This window comes from Ascidiella aspersa, chromosome 2 (genome assembly GCF_963924565.1).
Source record: "Ascidiella aspersa chromosome 2, kaAscAspe10.2, whole genome shotgun sequence".
In the NCBI taxonomy this organism is placed as follows: Eukaryota; Metazoa; Chordata; class Ascidiacea; order Phlebobranchia; family Ascidiidae; genus Ascidiella; species Ascidiella aspersa.
The window spans coordinates 34,382,172-34,403,375 of NC_139448.1; the positions used below are offsets into that span (position 1 = coordinate 34,382,172).

The window sequence follows — 21,204 nt, forward strand, 5'->3', positions numbered from 1 at the left end:
CAGTGCGAATTTCTCACGGATTTTGAATCGATTTAAAAAATCGTGATTAAATCGCTGTTTGTCGGACGAAACAAGACGTTTTATTTCTGGAAATTGTATCTTTAAAAATCTTCGTGTCAGCAAGAGACGGTGGCAACTGAGAAACACAGAAAACTTATAATCGCAATCCTTTGAAGTTTAGAGATATACTGACGGCCTGAAGATATATTGCGATCTTTTAACTTCGTAGATATAGTGAGATTTTCCAATTGCGCAGATACATTAAAATCCTACCACTTTGTAGATATATCGGGACTCGCCACTTTAAATATATTGAAATTTTCTTCCTTTGTAGATCGATTGATATTTTTAAAAAATTACCATTTTAGAACTAGAATTTACCAACCTTGCAGATATATTGCGATTATGTTTTTTCCTCAGTACCTAACGCTTTAGGGTTAAAAGCTTTCGTGGTTTCGTGTACACAGGAGCTGCGATAAGAATTGCTAGCGCTAGAAACGGTGAGTAATTATGCGTGATGCGTCAGTGCAGTGTGCAATATGCGGTTTATCCAGCTCTAGCTTCACATGTGTTGTAATGACTGAAGTCAATGACTTGACTTAAGTGCACTTAGGTCACTGTTTCCAATTGACTTGACTTTAGTCGTTTTGCTAAAATGACTTGATTTGAAGTCTTTTAGACAAATGACTCGGACTAAGTCATTGAGTCAAATGACATGGGTTGAAATTAAGTACTTTAATTTAACATTTTATTATAAAATTATGAGCTATTCATCTCAAGCATTGCACGTAATACATTAGATTGCTCCATGTTGTTTTTCGTTATTTTTAAGTCGAATTATATACAACCATATGACATCTAGGATCGGTTCCGATCCACTTTTATCGGGCATCCCTGATTAGGACCGTCACTAAATTTACCCCTAAAACATGTTTGTAAGCATTTCAAGAAAAAATCACAAAACTGCGAGCTTTCAACAGTTGTTCAAGCCTGAAGTAGTTAGGAAATTTCTCGAAAAAAGCCATCCGGAAACGCCTTGTTTACAAATATGATTAACGAGCTCTTTTTTCCATTACGACATTCGCGTATCTATGACGTCATAGTGCGTCTGGCATATCACTTTGCGCAAATCGCGGCATTTCGTTTGCGCAGCGTCTGGCATTTCACAAGCAAGAAGACCTTGTTTCATCCCGTGTTATTTATCCGGGGGCCGCCTTTTTAGGGGTCATGTTTAGGCGTTTTCTTAAACAATGACGTCACAATGCACGTCCGGAACATAAAATACGTCAGTTAAAAGTTATACTGGCAAATCACGTTATGTTCTCTTATTATTATACTTTGAGTTAATTAAATTTAATAGCAATTGATTTTTCTTACAATAATTTTTTAGGAAACTGAAAAAAATTGGTTTAAAACAAATAATTATTGTTACAAGCACGGATTTAAAAAAGATAATGCTTATCTTTGATGTAAATTTCCATCCTTGAATGTTAATATGTAGGGCAGAAATTGTATGTTTAGGACCCAACCTTTTTTTTGAGGGCAAATTTTACTTTGTTGTCATAATTTAGTTCTAAATATCACAAGTTGTAAATACTGAAACGTATCAGACACAAAAAACACAAAATGGTGACCAAACCCTCATTTTCGCGCACTAATAGGTTGACAAACCTAATTTTATGCCGCTTTTTTAATAAGATAAAAAACTAATTATTTGTTTACCTTTCTGTTGTATTCCTCGTCACGCCTTGCTGCGTTCTGCTGCTGAAGCTCCAGGTCCGACTTCGCTGTAGCGAGTTGGCCCTCGTATTGGCGAGTGACGTCATCAATTGCCGAGGCTTGCTGGTGCAACATTTCGCTCCGTACCTCCTCTGGCGGAAAGAATATAATTTGGTTACAACACCTAGGTGGCGCTACAGAATATCTGATACAAGCTTAATTTAATCGGCCAAGCGATATAATGTCGTTTAGGTTTGTTAAATATTTAACGGTTAATCGACTTTGGCAACGTGTTTATTCATTTTATTGCAATGTTTCTCAACCTATAGGACGCGAACCGAAATTGTTTAGCCGTTTGATTTGGTTGTGTCGCCGACTGTGGTCGGGGTACGCGATTGCATTTATTTGGATTAGGGCTGGGCATGATATGTCCAAAAAAATAGAAATTGCGGAATAAACGCAAATACATGGCGTATAACAATTGAACTCGAATTTATTTATGCTATTCGTGTCACTCCCCCTGGTCATTAATTGCACTCCTGAAGTTCCCGTAACAACATTCTTATTTCCAGCTAGTTATCCATAGGTTTTTACTTTGACTTAGTTAGTATTTTACTCTTGAATAGTTCGGCCTTCTCATCTGTTTAAACATTGTGTAACTACGCGCATAAGTCGTAGTCCATAGGTTTATGTGTATATTGTCGCTCTTTGTGGATAACCGATGGGTTTAAGTTAGGAATGAACATTTGGTCTTCCATGGAAGCATTGAACTAAAATGCGGTTGGTTCTTTTTGAAGTTCCCCGAAACAGAATACTTATTTTCTGAGCATCCTTAGGTTTAACTATGCTTGGCTAGTTTGTAAGTTTTGTACAAAAATCCGTACTTCCATGTTAAACCTCATAATGATGTATCCTCTTCACAGGAAGCTCAACAAATTTAAAGACATAATTACATTTCACAACTTATAATGTTGATAGATATTTTAGGGTCCCGAATCTCACCGAGGTCGTTCCGATAGTCCTCCTCTTTCTTCTCAATTTCTCCCATCTTCTCCCTTCTCATCTGATCCCTGAGAGCATCCAGGGCGATCTGCTGAGCGCGCATCTGGGAGTGCATCTCCTCCCTGGAACAATCAGCTCAAGTTAGTTCGCAGTTAATACTCATGTTAGCTTAAGCAACGATTTACTAAAAAGGCCTTAGGTAATCTTTGGAGCATAATGGTGGAGGTTGTAGCAAGACGCAGTACAAATAACAAAGCCCATACAGAAGAAGGTATCATTTTGAATGACGTTGAAAATGAATACAGAGTTATTCCAAACGTTCAAAAAGATACCTATACTTCTGCGTGGGCTTTGATATTTTTACTACGCCTTAGAATGATTTACCAAAATAAGTTAGTTCGCAGTTTCCACTCAGACGGTTGAGTGAGGCGAAAATGCAGACTTTGAAGCATTTTATTATTATTTTTAATGAAAAAAGGATATGTTTAGCGATGACTTGAAAAAGTTTAAAGGTAAACATATTTGTCCAATGTGACCGATCTGTTCTGTCTATTGATTTGGAATCCCCTTACATGTATACTGCTGAGTTTCGAAGAGAAATCAAACTGTAAATAGCATTTTCTAGGGGTATCTTTTACTTATTATTTCAGGAAAAATCGTAAATATGGGATTTGCTACGTCTTTCTGCAACCTAAACCAAAATAACGTCGAGGATGACTCGTTTTATCAGAACATTAGAAGAATGATACCAAGATTTATTTATATGTATGGAAAGTCACCTGTGTCCCGACTGAAGACGACTTTCCAGGTTGCGAAATTCACTTTCCTTGCGCTGCTCCAGTGCGGCGAGCGCCATCTTGTGAGAGCCCTCTAAATGTTCCACCTGGAAAGTTTAATGAGAACATTTGTCGATACTCACCTAAAAATCTATTTTATATTAATTTATGTAAATATGTGTTGCAAAAAGTTCCTTTTAGCAGAAGTTACGCCCGTCAAAACTTTAAGAGACCGCGCAACATATTTTAATGCTTTGATATAAATTATATGAACCAGGAAATATCACTATATCCATAATGACCATAATAGTAATATTCCAAGAGCCTCTGGTAAAGTAGTTGGTATGAGTACGGATTTAAGTGATAAAATAAATATATTCTGTGGTAAACGTTTTAATTTTTATTGTTTTCAAAATTAGACTGACCTTCATTTAATCTAGGAAGCTAAAGGGGTCCGTCATATGATTAAGTTTGAGAGCCACTGCTTTGGGAAATACTTAAAAATCAGTGTTGATTTCAGTTTTCTTAGGTTATTTTCAAGGTGTTTACTTTTGAATTTAACCTTCTCACCTTGGAAGAGAATTGATCCTCCTTCTCCTGCGCCTCGCTCCGGAGCCTTCTCTCCAGATCTCCCATGCTACTGCTCCTCTCTTCCAACCGGCGCTCCATCTCTCTCCGCTCCTCCTCGCTCTTGTGACGCATTTCGGACATCTGTGACGAAACAATTGGTTTTAATTTTGAAAAATGCTTTAAGGCAGTTGGTACTGTTCAGGGTTAGGGTGGGCAATGGGTGGGGTTCGAATTGGTAAGGGAGTTAGTGGTGAAGTCAGGGGCAGAATTTTGGAGTACGTAAAAGGTGGTTGGATCTTACTTCTCTTAGATTTGAGCTAGCCCTCTTTGAAGGGAAAGTAATATACGGGCAGGAGCCTTCGATTTGGTGCCAAGTTTATTTATCACAAAAACGATTCAAACAGATTAAGTTGGGCATTGCGCTGTTATTCTAACCGACAAAACTTCTCAAAAAACTTAATAAAATTATAAAGTTAACATTACAAGCATTATAACATTATGAATTCATTAATGGCCAATGCATAACATTAAGATCACGGGCCAAAATACGAGTTAGCGGGACAGTATAGTTGGACCACGCTGATTAAGTGAAAACAAGAGCATGTTGGTTGAAAACACGGGTTGGTAAACTTGGCTAATTACGATTATGCAGAACAGGTTTTATTATAAAATTCAGCCACCACCCACCGAAATGAGAATAAAATCAACGTCAGAACAAAACACGGTTCGAAACACGACTACGGACAAAGTAAAGATTTTGGAATAAGGACCTTGAGCCCATTAGAAGAAAACTAAATCGCCAGAACAAGATTTAAACAAGTAAAAACAGCAGCAGCATGGTCGAACCTGAGCGGCGAGTTGTCTGATCTGCTCCTCCCACCCCTCTTTAGCTGCTCTCATCTCCTCCTCTTTCCTCTGCTCCAAATCCCTCGTCATTTCACGTCGTTCGTCCACGTGCTGTGACGCCAGGCGGCTCTGGAGCTCGGAAAGTTTCAACCTGCAGAACGTAACCAACGTAGGGATGTGAGCGAGTTTGAACGCATAGCAGCTAGAAAGCTTTAGTAAAGTCTGTTTTTGTTGGTATTTTTTCATAGTCGTGTTTGGAGTGGTGCTGTTTTAAACCGTAACGTTTTAAACGTCCGACTTAGAAGCAGTAAATTTTATTGGGCCAAAATTAATCTCATTGACTTAACATTGCAGGCTTTCTAATGTATTGCAATCTACTAGAACTGGTGTACGTTGTTTAGTTATTTTATCATTTTTGATCTTTTTTTTAGTAATTAGAAATACATTTCACCTAACTGAATACAAATTTGACTTTAAGCGTAAAACAGAAAATCAAGTTCAAGTTTTTGACGATTTCTCAAACACACTGTTTATTATTCGATTTCACAGGATATGGCTTTGTGTTTTTTCTACTAGAAATTATTGCTTTGATATTTCAATTTCTCAGGTCAAAATTCATCTAATCGAAATTTCTGCAACCTTAAATATAAGTCATCACAATGCCCGAACAATGAAGTCATTCTTAGTTTTCTTACGTCATTCTTTCTTCCCACTTTTCGTCCAACTCCTTCCTCAGCCCCTCTAGCGCACTCTGGTGGTCGGAGTGCAAGCACGACACCTTGCGGTCGTGTTCGGCCTGCATATGCTTCATGTCCCTCCTAAAAGTAAAAATGATTTTCAAATTGCAAGTCGTGGAACCAAGAGGGTCCTTAGTTGTTTAAGGGAAAATTTCGTAATTCAAACAGAGTTGTTTCAATATTTTTGTTTAAAAAATATCTTTTTAAATTTTTGTGCTACAGGTTGCAGATTCAAACCTTTATTTCAAAATATGATCCAAGGCAATGTATTTCGTGCAAAGTACGTTTTACTAATTGAAAAACATATGTAAATGTTACAATCTGAGAATAATGCAGGTAATAGCTCTCTTGGAAAAGTATTTTGTTGCTAATTCAGTAAAAAGCCACCTGGTGGTACTGGTTATTCTTACAATATAATTTCAGTTAAAATAGCTCTACATTTATTCCTCGACTCGTATTGTCTTCGTGCTGTAAACCTGATTTAACTAAGCACAAGTTTACAAAAATCAACAACATCCGAAACCACGTAATGAACATGATTTGTTCACAGCTTTAAATAAACACAACAAACACACATAAAAATTGGTGCCCCACCTGACTTGGTCTGCACTGGTTTCCACCGTTCTTCTTCGCGCGTCAGAATCGCGGACCTCGTTCTCAAGGTCACCGATGCGCGCCCGAAGGTCACCGATGCGCGTGCTTGCGTCGCCCAGGCCGCTCTCGTGCGTGCTGATGACGTCGGTGAGCCGCGCGATCTGCGAAAAAAATGACGTCACATGATCGGATTTTTTTTGTCTGTTAAACACAACATTTAGTGTATCACTGTTAAAGGGGTTGTCTTCTTTGCAATTTCCAAATATTCAATTCCGGTACTGCTCAGTTTTTTTTCTGTTCAGTAAGTATTGGGCATGTTACCGAGAAATGATTATGTTTTTCATGAGTTATAGTTGAATATATCAATCAAATTTTGTATAAGTTAAATTGGCACGAATTAAAATTAGAATATCAACTCAAGTAAATGATACCTACTGTATGGGCTTTGATATTCTTATTACGTCTTACTACAACCTCCAACCATTATGCTCCAAAACTCAAATAGATTGATTTTTCCTGTAGTTATTTGTAAAGATTTGTAGGTTCTATATAAAAATCAAAATAAATAATAAACAGTTATATTGCTAAAGTGAAAATACAACAAAACTAGATAAGTGTTTTTCATGGGTTGATTTTGGGGCTGTGGGTTGTAGGCTTGATATTAATCCAGTTAATTTGAGGCATTATTGAAATTAAATGGTTTATTTTATATTTTTTTATTTTTCAATGGTTTTGGGTTCAACTACAAATTGTAGGGCAAATATGAAAACTGGAACTTATACAGCATTATCATTAACATTATCGAATCATCAACGACTTTGTTTAACTAACAAGTGATTTGGTAGAATAATGGTGTGATGGGAAATGTGTAGTGTCGCTGTCAAGAGCGCTTCTCATAGTTGAAGGACCCTCAGTATATTTGTTGACTCCAATCGTATATAAGTGTATTTAAATGCGTGGACTACAATAGTAGAAAATCACTATTTCCGAGTTTAGATGTTTTAAACATTAAAAACCCTTCGTCAGCTTTAGAGATATTTTAAAATTTAAAGATAGGCAAAAACGGGGGCAAATGTATTGTTTAACATTAAATTATGCTTTTCTAATTTATGTTTTCACCTCTGAATTTTGTTGTATAAATTTTACACAAATTTTACAAACGGATCTTGCAAATGAATGATTTGAAGTTAAATTATGCTTAGCTAATTTAATTTTTCACTATAGTTTTATTTTCCTAAAGTAGATTAGACATATAAAAAAAAAACATATTTTCTTCAGGAAAAAAGTAAGCAACGTTTGCAAAACAACAATTGCAATCTCACACTCACACCTTACTTACAATCTCGTAAGGCAACGTAAAGCTTGTTTAACAAATAACAATCAGGCTGTGTGACGTCACAGTGGCACTTGGTTGTGAAGTCACGCAAGGCATAGAGCCCGGATGCGAGTTCCAGCTAATGTTATCAATTTACGATAATCCGTTCGTAACCTTCCAGCACACACCTAATTAAACTGGCGACTTGGAAAGGAATGCTGTGTATGTCGTGTGCGGTTTAAGAAGGCGTTTTGCGTCTCAGAGTAAAATCTCTGAGATTTAACGATTTTAATGTGTTAATGAGAAATGTCTGATACTTGACATTATACCCCGTTAACGATACCCGATATTTAAGACAATATACCGCAATCCGTTCCAACACCAAATTATGTCATCACTATAATCAAACAAGCAAAATATTTAAAATTGAAACGTTTAAAGGTAAAGTTTATTAGCCCAAATTTGCTTCACCGTGTAGAACTCAGTTACTTATAGTTGTAAACCTACTACTTCTTTATGATAAATTCAACTTTTAAGGTAGAACCGCTACATTGGATCGAAAATTTTGGCTAGAACGAATTATTTTATTAATTTGGTATCAAAAATTAGTTATTTATCAATATGAAGGCAATTTTTTTGCTAATTTTTTTTAGTGAAAGGGGGGACAACCACGAGTTATGTTTAGCCTTAGCAAGCACTTTCCTTAAAGATTCACGGCACATTTTAACGTCGCTTCTGTCAAAGTTCACTTTTTAATATACAAATCTACATTAAAATGGCAGCTGTCTTACTCCGAGAATCTGGCGACACCCTGTACACCTATACTGCCACCATATTATCGTACAATTCAGTATAAACGGCAATGCGTTAAGGCGTAGTAAGAATATCAAAGCCAACAAAGGTATTTTTTTACATAATAATTAGCCAAAAATTTTATTTAGCGCTAAGAAGTTCAGTTACTCGCAGTTATTCGCTTTCTGTTTATTGATAAATTTACTTCTCAAGGTACAAATCGCTACATTTTATGTTACCCAGTTATTCCCCTTCTGTTTTTTACATTTATCTTTTAAGGCGGAAATCGATGCATTTGATCCAAAAATCATGGCTGAATTTCCTATATTAATTTGGCATCGGATAGGCACCGATACCACCCGAGTATCGGGCGAGTACCGCTAGTACTACTTGGTATCGGGTATCGGTTCCGATCCGATATAATCGGACATCGCTTCAATTTGAACCTTTGACCTTGAAAAGAGTAAAATATTTTGACCACTCATGGAGTCCATTACCTCTTGTTGAGCAGTCTTTAGTTCCTTGGAGATGAGGTCCCTTTCTTCCTCCAGCTTCCCGATGGCGGAGGACTTTTCCTCCTCAAAGTTGGATGTCTCCCTCATGATCCGATCCTGCATTTCGCGGAGGAGCTTGTCCATAGCGTCCTGCGTCTGAGAGGAAGAAGAAGAAGAAGACTTGAAATATACCGGCCGAAATCTGTCTGCCTGACCAGAATTATAGTGCAAGCAAGCAAGGCTAGAAAATCAACTATCCTGCAGTGAGGTTCGAACTCACGACCTCCACCATACCGGGACCATTGCCCGACCAACTGAGTTAACCACGTTCGTAATGGGGCAAATCGAGAAACAACCATAGCACCGTTGCCTGCTGCATCCTGTTCGTAAAACTAGCCTGTGGTTAGGTTCTAACTCACGACCTTCGGTCAAACCGGGACCGTCGCTCAACCAACTGAGCTATTAGGATTATAGTGTATGATATAAGTAAGGCCTTGAAATACATTTAGTAACCCTTTACAAACGGTTTTTAACCTGAGGTAGACAAACCACTCAAGCTACGCGGAGGCAATTTAGTTCTTATGCGGGGTGTATAAAAATTTACGCCAGTGCAATTTTTAGCTTTCAGGGTGATTTGTACTACAGCGTACTGGTGCTTAACTTGTGAGAAACGTTTTACTTGTGCTTACACCAACAGCTTTGAAATCTTATACGGAAGTTCAATAGTTGGCATTTTGTTGCTGCACGTGAGATTTTCGGCAAAACTACTGCCTATGAAATGCGGTATAAAATGATTTCATTCCTAAATTTTCACAAGCGCAATTGATTAAAATAAAAAAGTAATGCTTTTTTAGTGGTTGAGCGTAAACTGCCTTTAGCGCAAGGAAAGTTAGCTAACTTTATGGTTATTTTGCTCTTTTCTAAAAAAATACATTTTAAAGTGAAACGCTGAGTATATCGCAAACCGTGGATCAAATGCACAAGTTATTTTGGTATCGGATCGGCACCGATACACTACCCTAGTATCGGACTAGTAACGATACTGCACTTAACAAAGGGTTTTGCCTCCGATCCGATATTATCGGACAAGTTTGAATATACGCGGTTCAGACACAAAACACAACAGTCTTCGAAGTTAAAATACCACGCTTTTAGATAAGTTTCAGTAGCGCTTCTGTCTTAAGCTGAATACTTTCTTAACATCTAAAAAAGAGTGATACGCTGCCATTAAAGTCTTCAAAAAATATCCGTTAAATGGGTAAAGAGACCAATTTTACGCTTCGGATGACAACTTAGTGAGTAGATTAGAGTAATTCTGTGTCAATTTGCGTGCAGCAAATATGTTTAAAACAAAAACGGCCTGGTCGTTCGAGGCCTTCAATTTTAACCATTTCAAATTGGTTCAACTGCGGAGAAAAATTTAACTCTAAACTAACCCAATTCAACCTTTTCTCTTGATATGGAAGTTTCTTGATCTCCCAAGCGCGTGCAATCAATTTATTTTTACTTGGACGCCAATCTTTGTCGACATTTATATACTACTGGTGCATTGTCGTTTTGGACAAGAAACGAAAAAAAATGCTAAAAAATGGGCGTTACAATAAAGAAATATTCGAAAAACAGCTGATGTTCGCAGGATGCGACAGTGATGCCATAAACGGTGCATTGCTTTGTCGGATCGCCGGTTGTCACATTAGCACCGGGACACAATGGGAAACTGACACGCGAAGTTGTGTGTGGACACTAAAGGCACTCAAGGCATACAGGTGCAGCTATTGCTGGTTTGTGGGGCTTTTTTGCGGTCTTTGTGGTAAATTACTCGAGCGTATGTAGGAAACGACCGCAAAAATCAGGAGCTTTGTTTAAGAATTTCTTAATACAGTGGTTGTTATTTATTTCGGGGGTGTCATTACCCTGAGAAAAAGTTAATCAAAAAATAATAATCAGTTTTTTTTAAACATTTATGGTCATTTTTTTTTTAAACATCTAAAATTTACCCCATACAAATCTTAAATTACCCACCCCTCAAAAAAATCTCCAGAAATTACTGCTTTAGCCTTAATATTTTTAATTCGTATTTAGAAATTGCACATGTAGCGCAGGGATTAAAAGTGATAACAGGTTTTAATAGACTAAAAACTTTAAAGTGTTCGTCGAATTATTCGACTTATCTAATGTGTATAACACGTGGGTTTGAACTTGTTGTAAGTTAGAAATTAACTCTTTTGACCAATCGATGTTATACTACGATTTGTGTTTACGACTTGGGTATACAATATTTATTTTACCGACAACGATTCATTCAATCAAAGTATGAAACAAGCGATAAACAGAACCTGGGTCGGTGTTGAAAAAACTGTTCACGAGTTTTTATTAGTTTTCCTTATTGTTTGACAGTTTTCGATAACATGTTTCGGTATGAAGTTAGGCGTAGACGTAAAAACCTAAAACTGCATTTTTAATTCCAAAAATATGCTTTTTGCACTTTATAAGGGTGAAGTACAAGCATTTAATACAACAGGAACGGAATATAATAAGCTATTATTGTCAAATCGTGATCAAACGAAGCAATTCCTTAACATCCTATAATAATTGACTCTAATCGTTTGTCACAGTATTGGCCTTAAAACCGCAGCCGTATAACTAGGTCGCGTGAACCGAGAAATATTTCAAGTTACGTCATTGTTCATCGTTCACGGTTGATCGAGCGTACAGCCGACACCGTAGAGACAATCGAAACCATTGTTCAGTCACAATATAATGCGTGTCAACAATGTTCGGTTAGGTGCGCTAGACTAAGTGGCTACCGTCTTGAAACGAAAACAAAACATTTTGTTATGTAAGCTTATTTTGACTTATATTTACGACGGACAACTTGTATTGCGTGATTGTGGGTGTTACATTCCTTATCGGTGGGTAAAAAGTCAGAGTACAGAGTGTTTTTGACGTGTGTTTATGACACACGTGTTTTGTGTGATTGTGGGTGCCACATTCTTTGTCGACGGGTAAAATTCATACTACAAGATATAAAATCATGGTTTTGGAGTATTTGGACTAGAAAATAAAAATATTGGCTTTTTAAACAACAAACTAATGAATCTCAAGTACTTCAGTCTAAAAAATCGCGGATAGCAAGTTTTTTTAACCAAAACAAAAAAATCATGGATACAGATACAGAGAATTTAAGCCTAGTTTATCCGTGTTAATTTAACACAGAAAAACTAACGACATTAATATAGGGACAGTCTAGTAAAATATTAACATATAATAAAATTATCGCCATAATTAAGCAAAGGATTACCATAAATAGATTTGTTTCTGCCGATTCGTAGTACACAAAGGCGTTCATTATAAAACTTTTAGTCAGATGTTTGTTTAAATTCCATTGCCAAATATTTCAGTAACATACAAAAAAATAATTTCCGGGCAATTGCTTGGCCTAAAATTCGTAAAGTACATTGAGGCTCAATTTCATCTACTTAAAAACTGAAGTCAAGGCCTCGAATTTGTTGGAATAACAAAAGGCGTGCCTCAAAGCCCACAGGGTCAAATTATCGAAAACGAGCTTTGAATTTGTTTTGCGAAAGAAAACTAGGCAATTGCCCTGAATAAGCCGACGGCAATTTGTTGCCTTAAACCGAAATTCTGGAGCCGGCTAAAATCAACTGGTACTTTACTCGATTTCACGTGTGGGATTTGTTGTTTTGGAAAATCGCCTGGACTTAGCTATAACCGGCAATGGGGTTAACCTTAAACCTACACGTTATCAGCGAAAAATTAGTTCTTTGCACCTAAAAATTTCCGCTAGAAAATATTATGGAATATTGCAAGACACAAGGATACCTATTCTTTGGTAAAAAGTAAAATCTTGGCAATTGATTTACGAATTTGGGGTGAAAAGTCAAGCCATTTATAAATAGAGTTGAACGTAAAGCATATTGTCTAGACTCTAGAGGTTGTAGTTAGACGTTAAATAAACATCAAAGCCCATAGATAAGTAGGCAGCATTTTTGTGAGGTGTTAAAACAAATAAAAATTATTTGGAACATAATACTACCTACTTCTGTATGGGATTATTTATGGTTTGACATGCATTGTAAAAAGAACAGTTTAAAAAAATGCATGTGGTTTGTAGAATGGGTCACTTTCCTAATCTTTAAAAAGCAAATGCAGATTGTATATAAACCGTAGGATTTCGGGATTAACAGGCTTTCAACAAACAAAGCCTTGAGCAAGTTTGTTAGCATTATATGCCACAGCTAATGGAGTCAAATGCTGCTTTTCAACGTTTTCCCAGAAGCACCGCAAGCTTTAACGTATTTGTTTATATAAACATCAGCGCCGGGTTTTAAATCTAGTCTAAGCAATACGCCGGTTCGAGGATTATTTAGGCCAAGGCTTATTATAAGGAGATCAACTTTCTTGAAATGAGGCCAACCAACAGTCAAGTGAGCGCTTTGCGGTCCTCCACATAAAGATTCAACTTGTTTGTATTAGCAGTAAATAGCAAAAACACAAAATGTATTTACGCACAAAACTTAGAATTAATGAATTAATTAAAAAAAAAAGTAAAAAAAAAATGTTAAATGAAAACACTTAAATTCAACCAAAGTCATTCGGTTAAATTAAGTCAAAGTCAAGTAATTTGTCTTAACGCCATAAGTCGAGTCAAGCTATTTAACTAAAACGACTTAAGTCAAGTCAAGTCATTTGAAACAGTGATTTAAGTGCAGTAAAGTCATTGACTTAAGTCACTTTCACACTGATATTATGAGATCAAATATCTTAAAATAAGGCCAACCAACAGCAAAGTGAGCGCTTTACGGCGGGCGCACTTGAACCTTTCAAAGGCGAAAGGAGATTATCTGCTTTAGCGTCATAACTCCACTTTCAATCCACTTTTACCACTACGATCTTTGAACTTGCGCTATTTGAGCTTTCCAGTTTGAAAGGTCCTCTAATTGGTTTCGGATATACGTTTGCTCGTTTGCGGTCAACGCAAAGTAGAACAGTAAACGTTATTTACTTTTGTGCTTTTAAGGCGGCAAAATATAGTGTTTACATACCAGTGGGCTAAATCGAAATTACCGAAGTGACAGTTATTGGGTTTTTCAGCTTTATTTTCAAGTTTCTAAACCCAAGAGTCGAATCTGGTGAGGTATATAACTAGATCTAAAATATCTTTTGTGCTTTTTTTGAACTTTTAGGTGTATTGTGTCAATCGCACTTCAACCCCTTAAATTTTCACTTGTGCTAAAATGACAAACTCTAACTTAGAAAAACGAATAGCTCAATATCAAGGGTGGAAGTTGGTTGATCACGTATTTTTAAACTGTATTAACTTTTGGGTAAATGACATGAGTTTGAATCAAGTCATTCACTTAACGTATTTCACTAAAGACTTGTATAGTTTGAAATGACTTGTTTGCAAACACTGATACTCCAAGCGAAATGTAACAGAGAACGAAATTAAAACAACGAAAAAGCATGCGTCAGGGGACCAGTATATAAAACGACAGGTGAACTTGACGCACATACTTGTATAAACCGCTCTGTAAAGTCCAACAAATGTCAAAAATCCACGAAACGGTGACGTCAAAAAATAACACGAACATTTCATTTCCAGGAAATTATTTTTTCAAAATTAGGTAAATTGAGACTTAGTTTCGTCAACCTAAAATTGAAGTCAAATCCTCGTATTTGTTGCAATAACAAGATAGGTACCACAAAAACCAAAGGGTAAAAACTTATATTAAAGAGGGAACAGACTTCACACCTTTTTTAGTTTTTTTTAGTTTAAAAAATGTCTGATTATGTGTGTTAAGTCGGGTTTTTAATCCTGCAGTTTTATTGTCCATGTACTATACGCGTCTTCAAAACACGGATCAACAAGCGGAATCCTGCTGCTAATGGTTTTGGATTCCATAAATATACGCACTTTTGTATATATATTCAGTAAACAACGGCGTAAAATTGCATTGTGACCCCGAAAATTGTGTAACCAGGCGATATCGAAACGCCAAGGGTCATTCAAATTAATAAAATGGCAGGTGGCCTTCAGCGTATTTACAGTAAACCACACTGTGTACCTTATAAAACGTGAAAATCCGGCAATATCGAAGCGCCAAGGGTCAGTGCCAGTTAATAAAACCGACAAATTGCGCCGCAGACAATTGTAACCTAGTTGTAGGAGTCACTGTTCAGACACAGCAGACGCACTAGCTCAAAGCTACAGGCCAAGTCGCCAATGCAACCCCGCGGGGTCTGTGGCAAATTCCAGTAACCCTAGAGAATTATCGCTTAAATGCTTCGCCTCGGCCTACACTGTATGTCCAAAGCAACCGGCTGCCAATGCTATGAGATCTGAAACCACGATAAGAGCATTGCGGTGGTAGATATGAACACATTTGTGCGAGCACTTGGCAGTGAAAGTAGGCTATACGATTTATATCAGTAGGGGAACATAAATGGAATTCCAATCGAATATGGTCAACTTTAAAACCTGGCCGACTCGATGTAAATGAATTTTTTACAAATTGTTGCTATGTTTATAATCATGGTATTTAATTTTAATTTAAGAATTAATTTACGTATGGTACTGCCATGGATTTCGATTAACAACGACAAAGTCTGACTACTGATAGTTATATATATTCAACTGTGTTTTATGGTCACATATACACGTAAATTTACACAGAGCGACGTTATAGATTTTCGGCTTTACTTTTTTAGGACAAACTTAAGAAATCAAAAACGGCGATAGAAGATTCGCGTGACGGATATGAAGATATTTGTTGGTAGTAAAAGTAGACTGGGCTCTTCGAGTTACATCAGTGTGGAAACATGATGAAATTCTAATTTAATCTGATAACGTTACCCACTTTGATGTAGAGAAAGAAAAATACACAAAAAGTCGGTGCGATGTTTTAACGTTACTATGAAATTACACTGACAGAGCGTTTCACTAACGCAAATTGTACATATATTTTTGTGCCTGAATTAATAGTCTTATTTTAATACACCAATATTTACAAAGACTTAAAAATCGGCCACTTAAAAATAATAGCACATCAAAAATCAGTACAACCACTCGTTTTTTTTATAATTAAAAAAAAACTAATTTACCTCGTTTTTCATGAGGTCTACTTCTGATTGGTGGCTCTTGGCCATAGAAGCTGCTTCCTTCTCAAACTGTTGCTTTAATTGATCCACTTCCTCTTCGTGTGTCATCTTTAGCTCGTCCAAGTCGCGCTGAAACTGCTTCTGCAAGGTTGTCTTCTCATTTGCCATTGTTTCCACTCGCTAAATTGAAAAAAATAATTGTGGTTGGTGCGTATAAGGGCAAGATGTGGCAAGCCTTCATTAATATGCCACTTTACTTTATCAGTTTTTGACTTAATTTGGAACAAAATGCAATAATTTTGGGCAAAAAATAAAAATATTTAGTATTACTTTGTGTGTTTCTGTCATAATTTAGAACAAAATGCAATAATCTAGATTATGAGCAAACAAAAACAAACATTTAAGATTTCTTTGTGTCTTTCTGCCATAATTGTTAGCAAAATGTCATAATTTTGAGCAAATTAAAAAACTAATATTGATTTCTTTGTGCCTAACCCTAATTCAAGACAAATTTAGCTTAAATATTTGCAACTAGATTTTTGACAAACACTGAAAATACTGTTGGTGCAATTTAGTATGTCCAAATTGGACTTTACACACATAGGAATGCAAGTTTAACAACCAAATCCATCCAATCAAATATGGAGAAACTTTTCACCGCACAGAAAATTGGGAGTCTGTTCAGGTTACACATAATTGGACATTGAACAACACTCGCTTGTAATTTAAAAACTATGTTGCTTACTGCATACGAAAGACCACAAGAGTAATCCGACAAATGGTATTTTTAAAGATACTCGCCAAGGTACATGGACAAGGTCTTGACATAAAAGTAAATTAGAGAGTTTGTTACCTAGCATTACTGATAAAAAGTATATGAATCCCATTTTTAAAGGCTTTAGAAGCTTGTTTATGTTTTTAAAACAAACATAAAAGGGTCTCAATTGACCTGAGCAGTACTTTCTTCCCACAAAATCTCTTTCAGCATTTTTTGGAAAATCATGGATTATGGGATTTCTAGTTTTCCCCAAGCATTTCACTTTCCGCATTTCAATGTATAATTTGTGGATAATAATTTGGAAAATATTTCAGCAAAAGAGTAGGCGTAGCTTTAGATCAAAAAGCCAACAGTTTCATTAGAGATCCATGTTAGGTAATAGTGTAACATTTTTAATTAACCTCAAATTATTCGCATTTTGAAGACTTACACACAGACATATTTATCAACTCTATAAAAATAGATATGTTTTACCGTTCCGAGGACTTTTAGTTGTTGCAGAAGTTGTCCGTTCTCATCGGTTTGTGACTTTTGCAGAGCGTTCCTTTCTGCTTCGATGTCGTGATACCTGCGTTTCATGTCTTTCATCTGCGATTCAAGGTCATGAATGCTTTCATCTTGTGTTAACTTGATCGCCTCCAAAGTTCCGATTATGCCTGCAAATAATATGTTACAATTTATATCTATGCTATAACTGCCTTCTTTTTACTTTACTTTTTACACTGCCTAAATATGAATTACATTATGTACTTAAATATATGTAAATGCGCCAATTGTATTATTTTTACTTTCAATGCAGTCTATACTTTGTTAAAATTTATTTTAACACCCTAATAGGAGATATATACAAACAATTTTTAATGCCAGATACATTAAAGGTGTTCTACCTCCTGTCAGAACTAACACAGAAAACTACTAACAGCAGAAAAATATTATTTTGTGAAACAGACTACAGATTATTTATCTCCTAATATGAAATTATCATTAGGAGTTATATAGTTGATTTCCTTATAAATTTAAACAAATTATAGACTATTATTTATGTTATCAATCAAGCTTAGTTGGTTTCTTACACAAATTACAGACTAGTTTCCTTATTGCACTAATTAATGTAAATCAAAGCTCACTTGATTTCTTGATGATGTCTCCGGCTTGTGAGTCGATTCTCTCACGAGCTGTCGAGAGTTCATCTTCAAGAAAACCGACCTTGTCTGAAGTTGCATTGTATTCCACCTGAAGTCGGCTCAGTTGGTCACGTAGATCCTGACAAAAACAAAAGAGTTTTAAAAATCTGGTCACATTTTGTATTAACTTTTTTATGAAAGACTATATTTTAACATAACATTTTCAGAGCAAATAACGTATTTATAATTTTTTACCAAACTTATTTATTTCTACCAAAAATTATAGCCTAAGACTAATTTGGCCACATAGAATGTTTGCAATTTTGTTATTAAAATATTTATAAAACACTGTCGTATTTGGGAGAATAAATTATTGTATGATCAGGTTCTTCTGAACAGTATTTGCAAGCCCCAATTGAATCAGAAAACTTTGTGGAGAAAACACAACTACTTTACCAATATGCAAATAAACACGTAGCAAACAACAAAAATAAATATCTGTCTTATAGTACCTTAATATGATCCACTGTGCTGTTTGCTTTAGCATCTGAGCTGAGAATTTTTTCATTCAAATGTTGAACTTCATCTCTTTGAATCGCAAGTTCGTCAGTAAGCTCCTTAATTTTTGCCCTCAGCGATAATTCCACACGGGAGTAATCTTTCTTAAGGACGGCTTCGCGCTCCTTCCATTGTCTTTCCAGCTCTTCATCTGACATGGAGGACGCTTTTAATGCCATCAATTCGCGCTCGTAAAAAGATTTTGCCTTTTCCATTTTGCCGTCGTAATCCTCTACGCATTTTCTCAGTTCTGATTTTGCCCCTTCGATTTCCGACTGCAGAGAACTAATTTGTATTTTCTGCGAGTCTTTCAACTTTTCCCGGTCGAATTCGAAATTCTTCTTCTGCTCCGACAACTGTTCCTTTAAACTTTGAACCTGATTTCGATAATCTGCGATTACAGAGTCAAGGTTTTTGTTGCGTTCCCTTTCGTCAGCCGAAAGTTTGCTGTCAAAGTCATGTATTCTTTGTTCAAACGCTCCCTTGGCCTCGAGTAGTTCCCTTGTTAGTTTGAAAATTTGTTCTTCGTTGTTTCTTCTAGCGTTTTCCTCCCGTTCTTCGACGCTTTGCTTGTAGGCGTCCATTTCGACCATTGCGAGTTTGCGCTCTTTTACATAAGAGTCAACACAATCTTCCAGGTTCCTGATTTTCCTACACAAGGAGTTCAAGGGTTTAATAGATAATCACTTGACAAATTGAAAACAAAGCATTTAAATACATAAACACCAAGTGAAGTTTTTTTAGTTTTACCAGAGGTTTTAAACTAAGGGTAAAAAGAGCAAGTTTTCTTGTACAGTAAAAGTTTGTATGAGTAAATGATTTAAGTTAAAGTAACTCTTATACAGTTTTTTTTTTTAATTTATCCTGTTTTAACATTTTTTAGGGCCACCCACATATATCAGAAAGAAAAGGGGGTTATGATTTTTCTATAGGAGGAGCTACTTGATTTTTCTGAATATTTACTTAAACAATTGAAAATACAGCCTACATAAAAAAGTGAATATTTTATTGTCTGCAATGAAAAATAATCAACTTTTGAAGGCATTTAATTTAAGCTATATAAACTATATTGTCTGATAGTAAACTGCTGAATAAAATAAAATTGATTTTGAATATTATAGTAATTTTCTATTTGCATAATAACGTTTAAAGAATCGGCAAAATGGTGTGCTGTTTTAGATCTATAAAAATATATTTTCATCTTCAAGAATGTCCAATGCCTAGTGTGTAAGACAAAAACTGTTGACACACAAATACACTTTTGGCTTACCGCCTTAGATCCAGTTCATTTCCAATCTTGAGTCGATAGTCTTGAATCTTCGATGCAGTTTCTGCCAATAATTGTTGCATTTCCTCCTCGTGCGAATCTTTAAGAGCCTCCATTGCTGCCTCATGGTCATCATTTTTGGTGTTCAGGGCATAGATAACCTGGTTAATGTTACATTAAAACACAAGTTAACTTTAAGCAAATATTTGCAATCAATTTAATGCAATAAAATATTAAACTAAATCAAAATCTGAATGAAAAATAGCAAACAATTTCTGAAAAGCTGTTAAAAGGTTTGGCTTACATAATATTTGTTTTTAAAACTAAACTTGAAATTCTAAAAAAAGTAACATTTTTCAACAACCAAAGTTAAACAACATTAGTTACCACTTACAGTAATTGGCCTACAAATTTACAAAAAAATCCCTAATGAAGCCATCCTAATATTTGGTTTTAAAACTAAACTTGGAATTCTAAAAAAATTAACATTCCAATAACCAAAATCCAAAGTTAAACAACATTAGATACCACTTACAATAATTGGCGTAAAAGTTCACAAAAAATTCCCTAATAAAGCCTACTTAATTGGTTTAAAACTAAACTTAAACTTGTAAGTAACAATCCAATAACTAAAGTTACTCAAAATTATATACCACTTACAATAATTGGCCTGACAAAAAAATAAAATTTGACAGATATTCACCTTTGTAAGCTGGGCGATCTTCTTTGACATTTTGAGGTGCATATCCTGCATATCCCCTGCCATCTGGCCACCCCCATACATGGCTCCAGGTTTCTGCTGGCTGTTGTAATGTTGCCAAGACATCTTACCAGTCGCCATCACCCATTAAGTGAAGTCGATGTACTTGCTGAGTTAAATCCAAGTTGTTCAGAGTTAAACGTAATCCAATTCCTTCTGACCAGTGTTCACATAATTTTAATCAGCTTTGCAAACTGTCGCCTTGTAATTGATATTAAATTTTAAACATGTATTACAAAATAAAAATCTGGACCATTTTTTAAACCGAAATTGTAAAGTAAAACCTGAATATACCATTCAAACTGAGATAAGCATCTTTAAATAAAATATTTTGTTTTAAAAAAAGAACTTTTACAATAGTTTAACTTAACTATTATCGTTTAAAACTTTTCTTTTTTGCAGATCTAATAAAAGTTTTGGTGATGCCAGATTTTGGAGTTAGATGAACAGGTATAAGTTTTTGTTTGCCTCTGCATGCATTTCTTATAAAACACTTTATTGGTAGAAGTTTAACTGTTTTGTTTTATTTTATACTTCATGTAATTTTAATGTAGACCTATTCGCGACCCAAACAAGTCGTTTTGTGACGACAGATTGGGAAGACCTAACTAACACCTTAAGTCAACCTAATCAAAGCATGAACCATAGGGACTGAAACGCAAATCAGATTTGATATAGTTGCTAAAGCATGTCAAGTAACGCAGAGCTTTTCTCAAAATCCATCAAAGTTATTAACTTTATATGATCCCA

The 21,204-nt window shown here is 35.7% G+C and overlaps 1 protein-coding gene across 1 annotated transcript in view; it reads right to left on the bottom strand.

Moving 5' to 3' along the window:
• Positions 1-20,760, bottom strand: part of LOC146165452 (protein FAM184A-like) — a 30,623-nt gene extending 9,863 nt beyond the window's left edge. Inside the window, exons 1-14 of the mRNA XM_083381825.1 lie at positions 20,398-20,760; positions 19,698-19,855; positions 18,382-19,078; positions 17,873-18,008; positions 17,220-17,401; positions 15,971-16,147; positions 8,849-9,001; positions 6,245-6,405; positions 5,609-5,731; positions 4,914-5,064; positions 4,068-4,208; positions 3,501-3,604; positions 2,722-2,843; positions 1,723-1,871 (exon numbers count right to left, since the gene is read on the bottom strand). Coding sequence (XP_083237951.1) covers positions 1,723-1,871; positions 2,722-2,843; positions 3,501-3,604; positions 4,068-4,208; positions 4,914-5,064; positions 5,609-5,731; positions 6,245-6,405; positions 8,849-9,001; positions 15,971-16,147; positions 17,220-17,401; positions 17,873-18,008; positions 18,382-19,078; positions 19,698-19,855; positions 20,398-20,535 — 2,592 coding nt within the window. The 5' untranslated portion in view covers positions 20,536-20,760. The remainder of the gene's footprint in view (positions 1-1,722; positions 1,872-2,721; positions 2,844-3,500; positions 3,605-4,067; positions 4,209-4,913; positions 5,065-5,608; positions 5,732-6,244; positions 6,406-8,848; positions 9,002-15,970; positions 16,148-17,219; positions 17,402-17,872; positions 18,009-18,381; positions 19,079-19,697; positions 19,856-20,397) is intronic.
• Positions 20,761-21,204: the final 444 nt, after the last annotated feature.